The sequence below is a fragment of the Pelodiscus sinensis genome, chromosome 5, assembly GCF_049634645.1.
Source record: "Pelodiscus sinensis isolate JC-2024 chromosome 5, ASM4963464v1, whole genome shotgun sequence".
In the NCBI taxonomy this organism is placed as follows: Eukaryota; Metazoa; Chordata; order Testudines; family Trionychidae; genus Pelodiscus; species Pelodiscus sinensis.
The window spans coordinates 98,510,780-98,533,561 of record NC_134715.1 but is presented as its reverse complement, the minus strand read 5'-3'; the positions used below and the strand labels follow the sequence as shown (position 1 = coordinate 98,533,561).

At 36.8% G+C, this 22,782-nt stretch overlaps 1 protein-coding gene across 9 annotated transcripts in view; it reads left to right on the top strand.

The window, feature by feature from the left end:
• Positions 1-22,782, top strand: part of PCDH7 (protocadherin 7) — a 399,732-nt gene that overhangs the window by 165,461 nt on the left and 211,489 nt on the right. For 3 of the 9 annotated variants that reach the window (XM_075930606.1, XM_075930608.1, XM_075930609.1), the window contains one exon: positions 12,276-12,384. The exons of 1 other annotated variant lie outside the window; for it this stretch is intronic. In XM_075930606.1, the coding sequence (XP_075786721.1) occupies positions 12,276-12,384 (109 nt within the window). Of the gene's footprint in view, positions 1-12,275; positions 12,493-22,782 lie in introns of those variants that run through there. 5 more of the 9 variants (XM_075930604.1, XM_075930607.1, XM_075930605.1 and 2 more) reach the window with 3 other exon arrangements.

Here is a 22,782-nt window from a genome sequence, read left to right as displayed (position 1 = left end):
CAGCAGGGTGTTGTGCAAGCCTTCTGTCTTGAGATTAATTTTACTCTGATGGAGTGGGGGAGGAAGGAGAAGCATGGTTCATGAGACTAAGGAGTAACAGGAAAGAATTGATTATTTACCTTGTGAACAAACTGAAGGAGGGTTGTGAGGGGTTCTGTGAGGCAGATACAATCAGTGTCCTGTGAGCACAGTATGTGGGCTGAGAGTGAGGAGGAGCATTAGCACCTCCTTTATGACGCAATAGTGTCAAGAATTGTTTTGAATAGGGAAGAGATTCTGAGTAGCAACCAGTGGATTTAGTTGCATCTGGAGCAGCTTTATCATGTTTAACCTTTAAAAAGAGTTCTAAAGGTGATCCTTGCAATTACTGGCCAGTAAGCCTTTTCAGGTATTTAAAAGGGTGTCATGAGGAGAAGAGAGAAAACTTGTTTATCTTGGCCTCTGAGGATAGAACAAGAAGCAATGGGCTTAAACTGCAACAAGGAAGGTTTAGGTTGGACATTAGGAAAAAGTTCCTATCTGTGGGTATGTCTACACTACCCCCCTAGTTCGAACTAGGGGGGGTAATGTAGTCATACGGAGTGGCAAATGAAGCCCGGGATTTGAATTTCCCGGGCTTCATTTGCATAAAGCCGGCCGGCGCCATTTTTAAATGCTGGCTAGTTCGGACCCCGTGCCGCGCGGCTACACGCGGCACGGACTAGCTAGTTCAGATTAGGAAGTGGAACGAGGTGTACAGCTAGTTCGGATTAGGAAGCCTAATCCGAACTAGCTAGTCCGTGCCGCGTGTAGCCGCGTGGCACGGGGTCCGAACTAGCCGGCATTTAAAAATGGCGTCGGCCGGCTTTATGCAAATGAAGCCCGGGAAATTCAAGTCCCGGGCTTCATTTGCAACTCCGTATGACTACATTACCCCCCCCTAGTTCGAACTAGGGGGGTAGTGTAGACATACCCTGTCAGGGTAGTCAAACACTGGAATAAATTTCCCAGGGAGGTTGTGGAATCTCCATCTCTAGAGATATTTAAGAGTAGGTTAGATAAATGTCTATCAGGAATGGTCCGGACAGTATTTGGTCCTGCCATGGGGGAAGGACTCTGGACTCAATGACCTCTCGAGGTCCCTTCCAGTCCTAGTATTCTATGAAGTCTATGTTGGTTCACAATGATAGCAGTCAACTGGGCATTGAAAATGGATACAGTTAACATAAAAAAAACCCCTTAATGATGTATTGCCATGTTCACCAGAGATTTAGAAATCTCTTGTACTAATTTGCCTGTGCAAACTTATTATGAATGTATCAGGAGCAACTCCAGAGTTAAATATATATATATATATATATATATATATATATAATCCTATATGTTTTTTCCCCATTAAAGCACATGTAAGTCCTCTTGACAGGCATTGTAATAAAAATTGGCAATAGAAATGTCACTGCTGCCATCTAGGACAAGTTTTAGTTTTTATAGTGTTGAAAGTGACTTCTTTCAACTAGTGTCCAATGTTTTCCCCCAGTCACTATAATTCATAAATGGCTTTGTTTTAAAACTTCAAACTTAAGGTAGATCTAAATGGAAACAAGGACTCATTCTTAAAGTAGGTGAAATAAAGTGATGAGCTGTATTTGTCATAAATAGCCCTATCTGCTCCGCTGCAGTTGATGCATAAATGCTCTTCTTGAACAATGTGTTTGTGTGGCTGCCACAGTTGGAGCTGGCACTGTGCCCTAAAAGAAAGTTATGTTTAAAAGGAAGGACAGAGAGGAAGTTAAACATGGCTCTGAACATAGAGAAGGACTACGCCATAGAGAGAAAAACTGTACTCCAGGGATAAGGAGCCTAAGTCCTTTGCTAGAAGAGTGCTGCTAGGTAAATAGACACCACCAGCATTCACAGCAATGAAGGCATCTTCACTGACTATGGTGCTGATTACAGGACCACATTATGATCTCACTGAAGCATTAAGATCCTCTCCAGGAACACAATCTCTACTGGTGCAACCCTAGACTTGGAAATCACATCAAGACATCATTCCTTGGCAATGCCATTTGGAAATACTATACCTCTTTACTTGTCCTTCTCCATTGTCTTTTGCACTGCTTCTTCCCATTATCAAACAAAGACATCTCACTGTTACCATCTGAGCATGATTCTAGAGGCAGTATTAGAGATCCCACTTGTATGGTATCATTACAAAGGATGCAGGAATAGCATTGGTCTGACCAGCCACAACCACCTGCCTACAGTGACTCTTGGAAACCATCATTTCTAGTGTCGGTCAGAAGATCCCCCTCCTTTACATTGAAGAACAAGAGGAAATTGGAGCTCTACAGGAGTGTCACTACCCAGACCACCAATTCCTGAGCTGTTGGTCAGTGCCCCAAAACTGTATGGAATGACAGCATGATCATTCTCCACTGAAGGAGTCATCATTGTTACCTAATGAAATGGTGACACTAGCCCTGGCACAGCATTTGATGACTTCAAAGCAGTCCAGGATCTGCTAACCAACATAGCCTCTCCCAGGTTTCATTGTCAATGTTGCACTTTACCAATGTGTTTTTAAGGATGTTTCTGTAACACTTTGCCTACTATGAGACCTTGTCTCAGTCCTCAGCTGAGCATAGAAAATCTGTTTAGGCAAAGGTTAGTCAGGCATCCTGATCATGTGACCAGACCATCATAACTGCCTGTGCATGATTATTGCCTTGATGATGCAGGATTCAGCCTCTGCGAGGACACTCACATTTGTCCATCTATCCTGCCACTCAATATTCTCCTCGGGTACCTTTAGTGGAATTTTTCCAGAGCTTAATACGACGTCTATAGGGAGTCCAGGCTTCAGCTCCAGATAGTAACATTGGGATGTCTTCAGCATAGTAGACGTTGATCTTCACCTGCATCTTGATGTCACGGTCATCGAAAACTCATCTCTGTAAACATCCATAGCAAAACAAAGATTCTAAATATCCAAACAATGATCATACAAGAGAAATCACTCAAACTCTATGACATCTTGACACTGCCACCATCAATGTCCACAAACTGAACTGGACATTTGATGGTGGATGTCATCATGAATATCAGCATGGCTTGACGGATAGTTTCCAAGACAGGGGAAGCTGTTGATATTCTCCAGCACTTGGTCGTCCACCGTGATGGTTGGTTTGGAAAATGATATAGTGGGTGTTGTCTGAAAGAGAACCTTGATCTTTTGTCTATTAAGAGTTAGTCCTAACCTGCAGTAGGCCGCAACAAAAACGTTGATGATTGCTTAGAGACCATCTTCCAAGATGGCACTAACCTCGGCATAGTCAGAATACTGAAATTCTATCCCTGACATTGTTGTGGTCTTGGTCTTGGCTCTGAAGTGACCCAGATTGAAGAAGCTAGCAACCATCTTGTGGGTTATTTCGACTCTACCTGGGAAGTCATCTCCAATAACCTGGAACATGGCTGCCAGAAAAATATTATATGGTGAGGTGCTATCACACATCCTTGTTTGACTCCAGTCCTTGCGTCAATTGGTTCATATGCATTTCCATTGTCGAGTATCATGGCCTATAGATTGTCGAGTAAGAGATGTATAATAATGATTTTTTGTGGACAGCTAGTGTATCACAGGATCTTCTAGAGGGCCTCATGGTTGATGGAGTCAAATGCTTATAGTCAAATCAAAGAAAACTATATACCAGAAATCTGCACAGTGGCCATGTAGAGTAACTCATTGACCTTGGTCAAACACTGTGTTTTAGACTTACCTGCCTGATCAGGAGAGTAGTAGTACAATCACTCTTCATTGATGCAGCTACAATTTCTCACTCCCACCATCCTGAGGGGATACTGCTTACTAGTAATGTACAGTGGAATCCACATTGACATTCTTCTTTTAGTGTAAGAACATTTATTTATCCAATAGTAGCTGTGATTATTTGAGGTGTTGTAGTCAATGTGGACCCCATGATATACTTTAAAGAGCCCTCAGATTTCAATTTATGAGGAAACTGAGAGTGCGTTGGAGCCACTCTGTGCACGAAAGCATGAGGACAAAATACCTGATCTTGCATACATGAGGCACATGTGTACCTGTAGTGGGTTCCACACAGACTGCAACATCTCAAGGGACCACCACTACTGGCTTAGGAAAAATAACCATTCTTTCATCATATGTTGACGTCTGAGAGCTTATAAGTTGATATTGTTGATCAGCATTTAAGGAATGTGTAAAGTGAATTTTCATTAATAAAATATGTCATATGAAAGGGTCATAATGTATGTAAGTCAAAATGCATTCCTAGTAATTTCCAGTCCTTCTTAATGTTTCTTTTTTTAATAGAAACACTGCAGTTTTCTGTTTTGCGCAGAGATGAACTATATCAGCAACCTTCATGCCAAGTGCCCCCAAATTCATGACAAGTTTTTTCAAAGTATATAAATATATAATACTTGGGTTTTCTTAGGCTTAATAGTATCCTGTTCCAGTAACGTAGGTATCCGGTTATACGGTGCTTGTCATTTTGTTGATCATTGAAAGCACCACAGTCAACAGTCAATAGCATGTGTATGTCCCAAATTTTCTATTTTCATATGTATTGAGTTAATCAAAGCAGTGCCTCTTAATTGTTCCACTAAAAAACATTTTGTCATCAGCGTCTTTTTCTTTTTAACAAAAAAGTACAAGTCCTTATCTTACTCCAAGAAGCAAGACATATAGAACATTTATTTTACTTAGATGATCCGACTCTTAGAAGTCATGCAATAAAGAGATCAAAATTGTAATGTCTGCATTGTCTTTAGAAGTATAATAAATGCTGCAAAATGCCAATTAACTTTCACATCATTCTTAGGGAAAAGATTTTGCTGGAATTATATCATACTCATTTAAAGTCAGTGGAATGGACTAAATGGGCTGTACTGAACTGAATATTATGCATGTTAATTTTGTCTCAGATAATTCCTGCTTAGACTGGCACTAGAGAAAAATGGCAACATTAAAATCTGAATGTGTTTTAAAATGTTAATTTTTAATAATTCAAAAATGTTCTATCACATCTTTAAATGTAGAGAATAAAAAGTAGTAACCAAGCTCAGGGCTTTCAACCTTTCCAATTCCACATTCCTTTTTTTATCTCCCCAAGGATCTTCTCTCTGTTGGAAGGGTCCTAACAGGGAACTTTATTTCTTTAACAATATAGGAAAGGAAAAGAGGTCTCAAATTCCTGACATCTGTTCACATCTTCTAGATGGAGAGTGCCTCGCACCTCATTAAATGCATCACTGCACAAGTCTCAAAACCAAAAGGCTAACATGTTAGAAGGGGTTTCTTTGGGGTTTTCTTTTTTAGGAACAATTGGGTTATTTGAAATCCAGAAAATTTATTTTACTTAGATAATCTGACTCTTAGAAGTCATGCAATAAAGAGATCAAAATTCTAATGTCTACATTGTCTTTAGAAGTATAATAAATGCTGCAAAATGCCAATTAATTTTCACATCATTCTTGAAAGTGATGGTGCAAAATCATCCTAGGTAGTATTTCATATCCATGAGGTACTGATTTGTCATATCCATGAGTAGGCCTCCATGTTTTAAAACAAAACCTCTAGGAGTGGGTGACTATGCAAACACTGGGATTGAATGCCCAATGTGGAAGAAGTTGCTCAAACTGGTGTTTAAGTCATTTCTGCCTAGTGGCAAACAGAAAAAGTGTGTGGAGCATGGAGGTTGGAGGTGTCAGACAAAAACCCAAAGCTCATATTTTGCACCACATTCTTGATTTACCATAATCTTATTTACACTTTCCAAATATTGATGGTCAGACCTGCTGATGAGTGGTTCCATGGTGGAACCTGGATAAGGGGCATGGCCTTTGCATTTTAAGGCCAGATTCTGCAAGGCTAACTGGATGAGGGGTAGTACCATAGGCATCTGGGCAAGGTTGTACTCATGCATTAGACTTAGCTGCTGCCTGTGCTATGCCTGACTACACTACCCTTTTTAGAGTGCTAGCTACAGCTAAGCTAGGATATGTCTGTTTATCCATGCTGGGAAGCACACTCCCACCTGCAGTGCAGATGTACTCTGATCTGATCAGCTGGTATCTCTTGCAGATAACTACTACTTTGACAGATTATATCTATTTTGCACAACAACATCTAAGTGTGAATACAGAAATATTTTTTTCAATGCAAAATAAGCAAGACTGCATAGTGCCCAAATGTATTACTTTGTATTTGTATTGTGGTAGCACCTGGGATCCCCAAACATAGACCAGGACCCCAAAAATGGAACCAAAAGATGAGTCCTGTCCTAAAGAATTAACAGTCTAAGTAATGTGCTGAGAAGACATCTAAGGAGATTAATAAAACAGCTGTGCAGTCATTTGGAATTTAGCTAATGCCTGCTCCCATCACTCCTTGAACCCTAGTCCAGATACAAGGTTTTTTACAGTACATCACAAACTATCCTTACATCTCCATATACTAATCATCGTAAAATAGAGGCCTGGTTTCTCAGCTGGTACAAATCAGCAAAGCTCCATGGCAATCAATTAAATTTACATCATCTGGAGTTTTCTCCACATTTTCAGTTTTCTCTACCTGTATATGTATTTGTATGTCTTTTCTGTCCTTGTTAGGGTGTTGTCTTTATATGTTTCACTGTTTATTATGGGAGTGAATATGAGTTAGTATGAATTATCATTATTTATCTGATATCTCACATTATAGGATGCTTTCACTCTGGCATGTTACAATACACATTTTTCAAGGCAGGATGTAACCATAAGACAAGCATATTTATATATTATCTCAGCTAGGAAGCAGAATGCATTCTTCTTTCCAAAAACTGATACATGTATATATTTTAAGGTGTTTACTGTTTTGACTAAAAACAAAGCTTCTTCCTCTCCTGTCTTAAATGTCACTTTGTGGAGGGTGGGAGGAGGGGGGAGAAGGGTTAGATGACTATGTATTATTGTTTCAGGCATTCACCTTTTTAGCATATTTGACCAAAATATCATGAGGTTAAGGGTGGGGCTGAGGGACTGATGGGGACAGACACATTGAACCTTGGCCACACTGCTGCAGGAAAGATAAGGAACTATCTTCTTTTTTTCTATGGATACTATCCTGTTTCCTGTAGTGAACATGAGAGTTTTGTCACTTATTTCAGCAGATACTAAACTATAGCCTTTTTCTTCATTAGGGGAGTTGGGTAGGGAAAATACATTTCTCATTAATCTTGCTCTGGTAAGTTTTCTCTATGAACTGGTAGATTTAGTCAATATAAGGTCAACGTAGTGATCTGTGACTCAGATTGCAGGGCTTTGGAGTCACTGATCAGACCAAATTGCTCACAGCTATTCTGTACCTTTAGTATTGTATTGTGTCACATATCGCCACTCTTGACCAGAACTGGAATTTGGAACGCTTCTTCTCTCCACCTACAACCGTGGAAGCTTATTCAATGTGTCTCTGTGGAGATTGCACTCATCCCAAGTTACCTTGTAGAGGTTATACATATTCTACTCTAAAAAGCTGCTGTTTTGCAGCAGTCCTCTGAAGGCAGAATGAAAGTGGCAATACAAAAGAAATGTAATGTGCAACACTGGTTCAGCTGCTCTCCACTGCATTGCTCAGCTGCTCCTGCCATCCTCTTTAAATATAATACTTCACATGCATAAGTGTAATGTTGGCATTATAAACCTGAATATAAAAACAAGCTCAAGGGGGAAGGAGAAAAGTTAAGAAGTATAATTTACAAAATATGTGAGCGCCGAGTGACTTTTCAGTTCAGTGTTTCAACCCTGCTTGAAGGCTAGAAATGAGAGGAGTTATTTAAAAATAACAGCAGTGCAATCATAACTAAGATGCTCTTCCTGCCATAAAGCAATCTCAGCATAGGCACAGGCTTACTATTATTAGATTTGTGATTTGTGCACTAAAAAGCATTGACAAATTTAAGTCTTTCATTTTCATTGATTATAAATGGAATGCCACTGTATGCAGGTTTCGGAGTATTATTAGGAGGCCAGTTCATTGAGTCCCAAACTTGACCCTAGGACCCTACCTGAGGATGCATCTAAACGGCCATTATTCTGGAAAAACAATACTAGCATTCACACTACAATTGAGTTATTTTGACAGAAAATCCAAATAACAGACATCTTTTTCCTTCAGCGGTAAACCTCATTCCACGAGGAATAAGCCCTTTTCCCAAAAAAGCTTTTTTGGAAGAGGGTGTGTGTAGACACTCCACTGCTACTATGTCAAAATAGCCCTTCACTAAGGCCAGTCTAAAGTTATTCCTCCCCAGTGCCTCCTGGGACTCTGGGGCTATGTCTAGACTGCAGGCTTCTTTTGAAAGAAGCTTTTCAGGAAAAGATTTTCCGGAAAAACTTCTTCCAAAAGAGAGCCTCCTCACTGCAAAAGACATTGAAAAAGCAATCTGCTTTTTCAAAGTATTACATTCACACTGAATGGACTCTATCTGGCATTTAAGCTGTGATTACTATGGATGGAATGTGATTACTATGGATGGAGGGCACCTGTGCTTTTTCCTCTTTCATCTTCTTTCGAAAGAACTCCCTCTTTCTCCCCCTCCCCGTTTGCTTCACACACATGCCTTTTTCCAAAAGAGCACTTTCAGAAAACGGCTTCTTCCTCATATAATGAGGATTACTAATGTCAGAAAAACCCCTCTGTTCTTTCGATTTTCTTTCGGAAGAATGCGGTTGCAGTGTGGATGCAATTGAAGTCGAGGTGGCATGTCCACATTCGGGGAACCTGCTTTGGACTAATTTTGAGGCTTGTGGACTGTAGTGTGGGCACTCTATTTTGAGACAAGCTTTTCCGTAAGATATCTTCTGGAAAAGCTTATTCCAAAAGAAGCCTGCAGTGTAGACATGCCCTGAGAAGTGATGCTGGGCATTGAGACGATGAACTGATAGTAGGTGGGAACAAATCCTTCTCCTAGGCCTTAGAGCAACTATAGAGGCTACTCTTTAATGATTTGTACAGGGCTTTACATGCTTCATCCCTTACTCTATACAGAGACAGTAGTTTCTCTGCCGGAGCCTTACAGTTGTCCACTCGTTCACATGCACAGAGCAAACCTGGAACAGAACTTGGTGCTTCAAAGAGTGTGTGTAGCACATACACATCAGGCACAACTTCTGTGGCACAGGGTCCATTTGTTGCAGCAGGGAAGGGGCATGATTTATTCCTGTTAGCATAATACTGTATATTCAAAGGAAGTCATGTTTTATAGCTCATGGTGCATTGGCAGCTTTTACTTACACATAATATTTTAATCTGATTTTTAAAAAATACTTGGTGTTTTAATTGCTTAGCTGAGAGCATTGGGTTTTTTTTTTTGTTGACACTCTTTTTGCTTTTCATTTTCCTTTAGAACTATAAGGAATTTGCCAGATGTATATTAAGCTTATGTAGGTAAACAGATTTATTATAAATATGTTCCATATTTTAAGTTTCTTGTTCTGACAGCATCTATAATTGGCACATACTTTTCCCTCCCACACCATTTTATTACAATCAAGTTGTTCAGTGAACCACACTATGGCTATGTCTATACTAAAAGGTTTTTGCACAAAAATTGTTGGTTTTGCCCAAAACTGGCAGAGCGTCTATACCTCATGCGCGTTTTTGCGCAAAAAAATACAGTAAATTGACAGAACAGAGGGCTTTTGTTGATAAAGTTATTCCTCTCCCCACGAGGAATAACTCCTTTTTGCGCTACAGCTCTTGCGCGAAAAGGCATGTGTAGATGCTCTGCAGGGGATTCTTGCACAAAAAGAGCCTATCAGAAAATGCTCAGGTGCTCTGATGGCCATTCTGTTAATAGCAATCAGAGTTTTCTTGCGCAAGAGCGTCCATGGTGTGTGGATGCTCTCTTGTGAAAAAGCGCATTGCTTTTGCGATGTGCTTTTGAGGTGTGGATGCATTTTTGCACAAGAAGTTTTTGCGGAAGATCTCTTCTGCAAAATCTTCTTGCATAAAAACACTGCAGTGTAGACAAAGCCTAAATGATCCATTTGAAATGTAATAGGAGCTTTAATATTCCTAGGAAATAATATGCCCATATTTAACAAAACAAAAATATCTCATCTCCAGTGTACTCAAGTAAGGTGACCAGTCACCTTACATGGTCACAATATGAAGAAATGAATATAGCAAATGATGGGAATATCCTCTGAGTTCTGTCAATGTAATGAGAATAGTGATATTTCGTTGATTTACTTATCCTTGTAAAGTAAATCTGTATAGGATCACAGTTGTACTTGAGAGTATTCTTAAATTATCTGAAAAAGTCATGGTAGAGAAAAAATAGATATATCCATGTTTGGCATCCATTTAAAATTCTTTAAAGTCCAATGGACTGAGAAAATACAGTGAGTTGAAGTGGCTGTCTACAGTATTAAAGATAACATGATAGCTAGCTGTATAGACATAAAATTATATGAATTAAGCACTAAACCATTATTTAAATACAAGATATACGTGAGCAAACTGTTAATAGCAAATGACGCACTATGTAATCTAACATATGAAATGGAATACATATGATCTAAATATTTTACAGTGCAGAATATTAGTGACCTTATTCTTCCCTACTGCTTTAACACCCCTGGAAAGGGATTTAAAATTCCTATGAGGTTCAGCCTGCTGATTTGCTGAAGAATGCTCCCTTTAAGGAGAAAGAGCTTTGGGTCATGTAGAAAGGGATACAACCATCAAAATCCACCTTGCCAAGGCTCCCCAAGAAAAAGAATCTGACATTAAATAGTGCGAAGGTTCCTATACAAGAGCACTAACCCTCTCTCTTGCTGTCTGTCCTCTCCTCCCACTTTCAGAGCTTTGGATCTCCACTTTGTAGTTTATTTGCCCCTTTTTTCACCTTTATTTCTGCTCCTCATCATGGACATACTTTAGAGTCACGAGTAAAACTTACAGACTGACACTCAATATCAATTAATATCAGCAAACTTTAAAAGTTTTAAGATTTACCACGAACATACTGTCAATCTCAATTTTTCTAATATTAACACAAAAATCACGTTTATAGTCTGCCATGATTTACTGGTTTACAAGAGTACCTGCTTAGTACTTTATATGCATAATCCTACCTAGATTTAACATTAACACTTAACAGATTGCTTTACACCTTCAAAACATGCCCCAGTAAAGCAAAAAGATCCACCTTTAAACTCATTCATCACTTTTCAGGATCGCAGTTTTTGTTTACATTAATGTTTGCACAGTACTTTGTAGAGCCAAGTGGTAATGGCAATATGAGTGGAAGGTGACACACACACAAACAAAATTGCCTTGTGCAGATTAGAGATTAAAATATGGTCTAATTTTCTAGTATAATAGCTTTTATTGCAACATAGAAATGCATTCTATTAATAGTAAATTAAATGTACTATTATTGTTTGTTACTTCTGATGCAATACTTAAAAAACCTAATACCTATTAACTGGCATTAAAATCAATTGAAATGTGCAGCATGTTTCAATGGGAGGTAGATACCTAGCTTTTTTTCCCCTCCTAATTTCCAGTCTACATTTAGTGTCTTCTAAACGTTGAGGGTAAAATGCACCCACTTCTTGAAATAATCTTGAGTGTCTGAGTCCAGTATGTAAACTTTTATAGCAACAGTTATTTCTTCTATAATATTTGACATTTTGAATGAACACAAATCCATAATAATCAACATTTGAATGGTCCCAGTGGAAGCATCTGGTTTCAGCTGTGCCAGTGGTACTTTAAAGACTTTATAAAGTCAGTTAGCAGCACACCCAATCTGCAGGCATTAAATTTTATGGCAAAAGAACTAGGAAAGACTGTACATTATGTTTCTAGTATCTGTCTTACATTGATTGGCTTCTAAAACTACGGACATTGATTTTAAAATGGTCTATGTGTGTGTTTGTGTTACCAGCAGTCACAGCATAATTCAAAATTGAGCATTTATCTTGTAAATCTTGTATAGTTTCTCTCTTACCTGATATAGGGGTTTTTAAAAACTTGTCTAGGGTCAGCCTACATTAATGTAGATGAAAAATCCATAGCAATCCTCATGCCACCTCAAAGACTACACATTGTTTATTTTAAATTAGACAAAATTTCAAAGTTTTATGTTCAATTAGTCAACATTAAGATATTAGTATTAGTATGTTTTAAGTCATGTTTTGAGAATCACTTGTTCAAAGATCTAACTTTTCAGTGACATTCAGAATCTTTTCTCTTGCAGCCATTTCGTAGAGTGACGTTTTCTGTTGTGAGTCAGCCTCAGGACCCACATCAAGGGTCATTGCAGAGTTGCTATGACAGCGGTCTGGAGGAGTCAGAAACACCAAGCAGTAAGAGTTCATCAGGGCCAAGACTGGGTGCCCTTCCACTCCCAGAGGACAACTACGAAAGGACTACGCCGGATGGCAGTGTTGGTGAGGCAGAGCATATGGAAAATGGTAGGGGCAAACACAACATTCACACACATAATCACACTAGTGAGCCATAATAAGTAGACTTGTGGAAAGGTCAGTCCAAAATAATAAAATAAAATAGCATAAATTATAACTATTTTATTTTAAATGGTAAGATTTGTTAAAACGCAGCAATACAAAATAATGGAACATAATCATACAAATAAAATCAGCAGCATTTTTTTTTTTTTACATTATAAAACTACATTGCTGAAAAAGTTAAATAATTTTTAAAAAATCAGATCGGGGTTGGGTTGAAGGAAATTAAATTGCATACACGTTTTTTAACAAAAGGAACCGATAAGGGATGTGTGTTCTCTTTTCTACATCCATTTTTGTATTTGTCATACAGCCATTGCTTATGACATTTTCCTGAAATTGAATTTATGCAGCATCAGCATAAAGAAAATAGGAATTAAAAATCTCCATGTAATATCTCACCTTTCCCCCGATAGTGTGCAGCGTGTTTTCAAAATAATATTAAGGTTTCTACTCCGTGCTGAATTATTTAGAAAGGAAAGCACTGTTTTCTTTCTTCTTCTATGGTATATTGTGAAAAATACTTTTATAAAATATCATTTAAATTAAGGATTTTTTAATACATGGGGATGGACTAGGGAATGCATCCTGATTTGCATTACAAGTAATTGTTCCGTAATTACAAAATTATGGAATTAAATACTTAATAGTCTTCAATTTTCTTTTGTGTCTACAATTATATAGAAAATAGAGGACTTCAAAATACTTTTTATAATAGAGCTTAAATAATTTTCTATTCCACAGTTATCTAAAGCTCATTGAAGTCAATGTGCATGGACTTCAGTGGGCTTTGGATGGTATCCATAAACTCTATAGTTGATTGCTGCATGTCAAAGAGCTCTGATGTGCTAAATGATGGGTTTGCCAATCAAGTTTGTATAGTTGTATATGTTAGGAGGATGGAGTTTCATAAGCTCCTCAGACACAGTGCGGATTTGGTTTGGCATTGTGCATGACTTTAGCTTCCTTCAAAGGTTCAAGTCAGCAATTCAAAATTGTTCTTCTTGGTTTTTTCCCCTAAGATAGACATATTGACCCAATAAAAATAGATAATTCTCTGTGGTCAGGAAATTGAGAAATGTAATGTATATAAGGAAGAAGGACTGCAGCAGTCTACATTTGCTGAGGGTCTGCGTTTCAACAATGCATGACTATTTCAAGTCATACAGATTATGGACCCCCTACTGAGTGGAAACAATAATTATCCTAAATTCAGTAATCATTGCATGCATATATATACATACAAAATTATTTTAGGAGGTAGAAAAAATGAAAGCTCTTGGGAACCTGCTTCCTTCATTGTGATATACTTTTATGATTGTTAGTTTAAGACTGATATTTAGTGCTTAGGAAAATGAGGCTAAAGCACTGGCTATATCTAGGTAGATACCGAGCAATAGAGAAAAGTATTTTGGAGATTTAATTAAGTAAGTTCACAGTTCTTAAAGGATCCAATATTGTATAAAACAATATATAAACAAGGAGCCTTGGATAAACTTTAGGATTATGATTGATCCTTACTTTCATTAAATAATAGAAGTGGCTTTATCCACATTTATTCACTTCTCAGAAGTTCCAACATACAATGTACTCTAGTTTGCCTAAATTTTGGAAATTGTGAGTCAGCTATTTCTATTGTATATTCGTTGTTAAACTAAAAAAAAAATGAAATTAGGCTATTTTTTGAGGATGAAAGTAACTTTTCTTTTTTAAGATCACATACTTATATAAGGTAGATTTGAGAATAAGTAGAAGCACAACCAGACCAAATTAGCACATGAAAGTATTATGCCAAGAACATTTCCAAAACAAGAGTAGCAGGTTAGAAGTCTCAAATGATTGCAGACAGCAAGGAAGATTTTTTGTCACAGTCACAAAATCTTGAACTGAACCCCATGAAATGTGGGTGACATTGCGATGAAAATTATACTCCACTGACTTTTGAATTCTGCTGTCACTTTTTAAAACAGGATTTAGACAGTGGCATGTCATCTGCCTCCAGAAATTTTTGTTAACATTAGTCAATAGGTGATGACAGAACAAGATGCAATGCACTTTAGGTCCTCTATAAATGTAGCATTTGACATTTGAGTGAGTGCTTTCTGTGAGCCAGATTTGAAGATGACTTGTCTAGCTATATAGTACAATTGCATTGCTCAAATTCTGGTAATTTAATCTTCAGTATTAATGGATCATTCTGACATAAATAGAATTGGAATTGAAACTTGTCAAGTATTCATTTGTCATATTTAATTGGAATCTTGGTAATCTGCAGTGTTTTGGTTGGTTAGGTTTTAATCAGGATTTGTATTGGTTTTTCATTTGGATTTTCCATGGAAACAGCCCTTTGAAAGTTATATTAGTTTTTTAATTGTTATTACTTCAAATATTTACCATTTAATTGCAATCAGTGCAAAGCAATGCAGTTATAACTAATTACTTTGGATTTACTTTCATTTTAAAGTTTGAAAAGATATTTTTCAGTTCAGTAATGTAAAACCTTTGGATACCTTTGTTTCATTCTCTGTGCAATATAGGAACACTAATGAAAACAAGGCATCTTTCATGTTTCAGCAAACGGAAGAAGGCTGAATCTACTGCAACCAGAGTAAATACTGATAATGAAATGCAACTTCCCACATTTATTCATTAGATGTCTCGTTCTACTTTTTCAGTTTGGCAAAAAACAAAAAATTGAAACAATAGCACAAATGGCTTAGCTTTCTTTATGACGAATTTGTACAGTACATTACCAGCCTACATGAATGTCAGATGTAGATTGAGGTTTTGTTTGTATTATTAGCTGTGATGTCAGCTGCAGTGAGAGGGTGATGGAGAAGAAATTTTAACAGACTGGCTGTGAAAATGCAGTATGAAAAGATTTGCTAATTTGTAAGATCTGCAGAACCAGAAATACCTGCTGAGTCTTTTCCCACTGCTCTGGTAGCTTTCCGTACAAGGAGACACTACTCATTTGTGCAATCTTGTCCAACAAGCATCAATTGTTTATCTAATAGGGCCATTAAAAAGGAATTATTATGGCAGAAGAGGATGTATTATTTTTCTTATAGTTTGATTTTTATATTGTGAATATAAGCATTGTTATACTGGATCAGATTCCTGATCTATCAAGCACAGTATCTGTTTCTGACAGTGACCAGTAAGTACCAGATACTTCATAGGCATGTGCAAGAAACCACAAAATAGAAATTTGTGGAATGACCTTCTTTCTTGATCTCTGTTAGGCCTGATGTACATTAGAAAATTATGTTGGTTTAGATACATCAGTGAGTGGTATGAAAAATGCATCTCCCTGAGCAACTTAGCTAAACTGACCTAAGTCCCCATGTGGACAGCTCTAGGTAAATGGATGATTTTTTTTCTGTCAGCCTAAACACTGCCTTTCAAGGAGGTGGATTATCTATGATGATGGGAGAACCTGTCTCATCAGTGTAGGTAGTGTGTATGCTGCATTTTTAAAAATGAAAACAAGCCTTTAGGTAGTGGTCTCCTTATATTCTGAATCTGGAAGGTTTATATTTTCTAAAAAAGATTATTAATCCTATCTCATTTAATTATGATTGTTGTCATAGTAGTATAAAACTGCATAGTAAATTATTGGTCTCACTGATCTGTTGAGGCAGTGTTTTCCAAAAGTTTATTATCAGTAGTGTAAAAAACCTATTCATTTGTACAATTTTTATGTTCATTTTCTTTCAGTGATAATGACTATTCAATTGTTCTTATGTTATGAGAAAGGATAAATAAAAGTGCTCAATTTACCTTTTCTATACTATTCCTTATTTTTATATCTTTATCATATGCCCTCATATTTGTTTCTCCTCTGGTATAAACATTCAGGGTATGTCTACACTAGCCCCCCAGTTCGAACTAGGGAGACTAATGTAGGCATTTGAAGTTGCAAATCAAGCCTGGGATTTAAATATCCCACGCTTGATTTGCATCTTCCCAGCTGGTAGCCATTTTTGAAATTTACAAGTCCAGACTAACTGCCCGTGTTGACACGCGGCAAGGACCCAGTATTTCGAATTAAAGCCCGGTATTTCGAACTATCCGTTAAACTTCCTGGCAGGACTTGTAAATTACTTCATAGACTTTCCAATTTTTCCTTATAAATCAGTCTTGTTGTGCCTCTAATAACGTCTGTTGCCAGAACTTTAAATTCTGATAGATGTTTTCAGAGATGGGGGTGACAAGAACTGAACACAGTACTCCAGATGAGGGCATCATAATGTTTTCAGTATTATTTTCTATCCCATTTTTTACATGTGCTGTCATTAGGTCAATGGTTTCATTGACATGTATGCAATGATGCCCGTGTTCTTTTTCTTGGGGCTAATTTAGACTACACAGCCTGTATGATTAGTTCAAATAAATCCTTCTGACATGCACAACCTTGCTTTTGTAAACAACTTATCTTTCATCTTATCTATTGAAACAGCTTTGCTAGGCCCATCTGAAGTTTCTCATAGTCCTTTTAGGTCATAATTAAACAAAATATTTTATGTTTATATACATTTATAATATACTTATATTTTTTATTTTGTAGAACTTTCATCCAACGACTAGAAAGCAAAGTACAATAATTCATTTAGTCTCACAACAAGCTTTTCAGAGGACAGCTGTGGCCTACAAAATTGAGCATAGGACTGAGAGTCAAATGACTTAAATTCAGTTTCTCTTCCACTAGCTTAGTCAAGTGACTCAAACTTAGTCAAGTGACTCAAAACTCCTTGTGTCTTGCAACCAAATCTGTAAAGCATGCAAAATTGGAATTACCTGCCTTTATAAAGAGCTGGGAGAGTTACAGGTGAAAATAAATAAAATATTTATATATCCTTCATGTTATAGAAGGGGCAACGAAAGGAAGTCTAAGTGGCTAGCTGAGGGTTCACAGGACATGAATGGCATAAAGTGGAATAGAAATCAGAACTCCTTACTCTCATGTCTGTCTTGTACTCACTAGATAATTTTCTCCCTTCTAAAAGACAGAAGTAGATTAATGATACTCCAATCAAAAGGATAATAGCTAAAGGGCAAGAAAGAAAATGGTATGGTTGAGTTCTAGCAATATGATTTGATTACTGCATTATTTTACCTATGGCAATTTCAACTTTAGTCCTTAGGTATCAAACTGGTTGTGCAAAAATTAACGTTCTGTACTAACAGAGCAAAAGGAGATAACTGGAAAACATAAGTAGCCTTTTCTTTCCAGTTTGAACTGTGAGGGGATTTCAGGTTATCAGAAAATAAATACGAAGTGCGGTTCAGTTTTGTTCATTTAGTGTCCACTCTGCCACAGTTATATTTGTAAAGCATTAATCAGCTTCATGGAATATTAGGTTATTAAATATGAATAAAAATGAAAGAATAGCCACACACAGTTTTACATTATTCAGAAGACTTTTTTTCTGCATGTATTTCTAACGAAGGATATTAGTTTGAGATTGTTCTTGAGGAACATTAACCCATTGCAGGCCCAAAGCTAATTATTTTTATATAAGTATTACCAAGCAGAAACTCAAGGGCTTGTTCCTAAGACTTGCTGTACATTTGAACATTTTGTGTACTCTTCTCCCCAGACTAATGAAGTATTTAAAAAAAACCAATCAACTAACCAACCAAACAAAAAAGCCTGCATGAATGATCATGTTGACTTTTCATTTCATTGCTTGAGAAGGAATTTTCATTTCTGCTTCTGAAAAATGCTTCATGCAGCTATTCACATTGGTGAACTCCTGACCCAAATGAGCCTAGCATCCTGCTTCAAGTGATATTTTGGATCACAGTTACACTTTCTGTGATGGAATAAGCCTAGATTCAGTTAATTTTGAGAATGAGCTATTCTGAGACCTGTAAAAAGACAGCTGGCTATCTGAGAGAAAGAGAAAATAGTTCAGTTCACATTATAGAACATAAGAGCCTTTGGTGAAAAGGCGTCAAAGAGGGACTAGCTCCTGCCAGAATAATAGACGGAAAATCTGCAGATCTATCTCCACATCTATGATGATCAATACCCCCCACAATTCATCTTTCAATATCCGTGCGCTATATGCATGCCTATCACAACATGTGGTGTACCTCATCCAGTGCACTAAATTCTCCAATAAGAACTATGTGAGTGAGACCAGACAATGAATTCCCACAGAATAATAATAAAAGACAAAAACTTTTTACAAAATGATCACTTCATATCTAGCCTCTCAGTCCCCATCCTCAAAGAAAACCTGCACAGCATCTTCAAGAGCTGTGCCTGGGAGTTTACATTTGTAACTTTACTAGACACTAAAAAGATGATCTTAAAAAGAAACTGGATTTATGGTTTATTGAAACTATCTATAACTCTCTAACTGTACTGTTTTGTCCTATGACCACGGAAGTGTTAATGGGACACTTTACCTTGAATAGCTCCTTAGAATATGTGTTAACTACATATGCCAAACTATAAGTTCTACCTTGTGACATTTTGAGTACCTTCCCCAAGTCTAAAGAAGAGCTTTGCATAGCAAAGATTATTTCTTTCACCTACAACATTAATCCTTCTGCTATCCAATAAAATATATTATGTTAGGAAACTCACCTTGTCTCTCCATTATGCTAATGGCATCCTACAGAAGCCAATGGGTCTATGTAGGGGTAGGAGGGGGTTATTTTTGCCCTCTTTTCTAGTTTTCTGTTTTTAAAAACATATTTGGAATTTCTTCCCTTTATAGCTGAACCTTTTGTGAGTTTCTCAACAATAGATCAGATAGTGATATATCACTTGCTATCCAACCAACAAATAATACTACACATATATGCATGGTAGCACATGTTACATTCATAACTATATAAACAATGTATTAAACTCTACACAATTTATTGTTAGTATTTTGCATCAGAAATTAGGCAAGTGTATCTTGCTTGCTTATAGGTCTTGTTCAAGGATATTAAAGGACAATAGTTTATTCCATGTACATACCACTAGAGAAATATGTTAACATGATGAGATGGTTTTAGGACAAGTGTAACTAATACAGGATTATTGTTTTTTATTTTATATCTGGTACTATGTGTTTCCATTGTGCTTTTAAATAAGATACAAGATCAAATACAGCCTTACTGTATGTGGTGATCACTCTCATTACACTGACTCAGAACCTATGAATCCACTAGGAGTAGACTGTATGGCTGTGTCTAGACTGGCAAGTTTTTCCACAAAATCATCTGCTTTTGCGGAAAAACTTGCCAGCTGTCTACACTGGCCGCTTGAATTTCCGCAAAAGCACTGATGATCTCATGTAAGATTATCAGTGCTTTTTCAGAAAAACTATGCTGCTCCCGTTCGGGCAAAAGTCTTTTTCCAAAAGACTTTTGTGCAAAAGGGCCAGTGTGGACAGCAGAGATTTCTTTTCCACAAAAAAGCCCTGATCACGAAAATGGCAATCGGGGCTTTTTTGCGGAAAAGCGCATCTAGATTGGCCACGGACGCTTTTCCACAAAAAGTGCTTTTGCGGAAAAGCATCCTGCCAATCTAGACGCTCTTTTCCGAAAATGCTTTTAACAGAAAACTTTTCCGTTAAAAGCATTTCCGGAAAATCATGCCAGTGTAGACGTAGCCTATATGGCTATCAACCTGGAGAATAGTTATAATTTTTTAGTTATATTTCTTTGGATCCGAGCTAGAAATAGAAACATTGGTGGAATGTACTTCTAAATGGCAAAATAACATTTAAAGTATTTTTAGATCAATTATGGTTTTGAGTGCTCAAAAAATACAAAAAAAATCAGTATTGCTGAATTTGAAATCCACATTCATACCTATAGCACTATTTTCCTTTGGCGTAACACTCCTTTCTTTTATTAGTATCGATTTCTGTCCCATTTATTTACATTAGCTCCCTTTTGTGCCTCGCAAAGGGACAGAGCACCTGGCCTTTCCTTTTAAATTTAAATTATGAAAAAGTCTCTTATTTCCTTATAAGTCCCTACCGTCTCAAAAAGAAAAAAAATTACAACAATCATCACATTGCACTCATTAAAAATTACTTGATATTACTTGTACTAATTTTTAACTCCTGGTTCACTACTCTTTATCTTTCTTTTCATCCTTCAAAGACAAAAGACAACTCTTTTCAACCGGAGCTTCATATTTATATTATTATTGAATCCACTGTAAGAAAAAAGTCAGGAAAGAACTATATATCCATAATTGTGTATTCCCATAATCTGTGTTAGAAAAAGGTATGTGTGGACTGTGTGTATGAAATAATCGAATATGAGATCTAGAGAGAAATCTTCTAACATACCACTTATTTGGAATAATTTCGATTCTTAAATCCTGAATAAAAGAAACAATAAAATAACAATAGTATGAACACTAAATTTATATAATCTGCATAATCCATGACTATGAAATCAGTTTACAGAGATAACTATTAATATTCCAGATTGAGAGATGTGGAAACTCAGACATCAAAAGATTAAGTGTCATGTCCAGCAAGTTGGTGGATGAGCTAAGAATTGATATGGAGGTAAAATTCTGACCCTATTAACATCAATGAGAATTCATCAGGGCTAAGATTTCATCAATCATCTCCCTTCACCCTGCACTAACAGTCCATGCTGCCTTCCATAAAAGCAGATTGCAAAATTCCTTTTGATGTTATTCTGAGCTATGAACATGGATTAAAAGGCAGAACATGCTCCTACATTTCCAGAATCATGAAGAAAAATTAAAAAGCCTTGTATATCTTCCAGGTTTTCTCCGGAGAAGAGTCTAATACAGACATAAACTGCAATTCATTTTCCCTCAATTCACTGCTCTCCATTCAGCATTCTCTATTTTATTCAGTCTTCCTTAGTTGTTGGAGAATATGTATTTGATGACTGTTTTTGTAGTTTTCTGGGCAACATTTCATCTTTCAGCACCTTCTAATCTACAAATATAATGAAGATTCACTGGAAGTTCTTTCCAATGGGCAAATCTCCATTTCAATGAAAAAAAGTTTTGGTCTCTCTTGTAGCCTACTAATACCCACTTTTACTTTTTCCATGGCAGTCTGTTTTAGATTTTATCTACTCCCCCATCTGAAATATTTAGGTTTTTTTCTTGCATATAGGTACAATATCTTTGATTTAGGGTACTTTATCTGCAGGATTCTTCTTTTTTCCTCATAGAACAAAGATGGATAAAAGTAACAGACTGTTTTTCAGGTGGATTCATTGGGTGATTATGCAGAGCGGAAAAAATATCAAAGTACATATTCAAACAGATATACCAGTTGAATGTCCAAAATTGACTACTGTATCTCTACCTGGTCAAGTAAGTGAACCTGCATGCACTTTAAGGGTATGTCTACCCAGCAGGGCAAAAGTAAAATTAACCTACACAACTTCTGCTACATCAATTGCATAGCTAAAGTCAAAATACCTTAACTGGGCTTTTGGCGCTGTCTATACACCAGAAAGTCAAAGGAAAAACACTCTTTCTTTGACTTCCCTTACACCTTGTAAAATGAGGTTTATTATGAGTCAGAGTAAGCAGTCCTCCAGCTCGACATTATTTCGAAATAAAGGCTTGTAGTATGGATGTGCAGTATGTTATTTCAGAATAATGTCATTTATTCCAAAATAATGCTGTTGTGTAGATGTACCCTAACATTCCCAACAGATCGTTTAAGTGCATCCAAGTATTGCACACATAAATCAGACCCCCAAAACTATTAAGCATTATCACAGAAGTGGACAGTTCTGGCAATATGCTCATCTATTGTTATAATAATAATAATTAATTACTATTTGTAATTATCTTGTATAAAGATGAAGGTTCCAGTTTAGTTGGTGTGTATAAATATACAAGGAGATGTAAGAATTATTTACGTGCAAATACGTGTTTGCTCACAAGTTATTTTGTTTGATTTTGCAAAATATTTTGTTTCTAACTTTCTGTTCTTAGTTTGCTTCAAATAAATTTACTGTTTTTTAAAGGAACTAATTCTATTAAAATTTAGCAAAATTACGGGGCAGTCGCCAAAAACAGCCACTGTGACAAAGTACATTACACATACAAGAAAATAACAGGGACCAATCTTGCATTTTGATCTCACCCCAAACTTCTACTGCAGTTATTGAAAATTTTAAATGTGAAACAAAAACAGCATCAGATCTCAAGTATGCAAAAAAGAAGTAGGAATCCCATTGCAGAATAATATAACTTAAGGTTACCAAAAATAG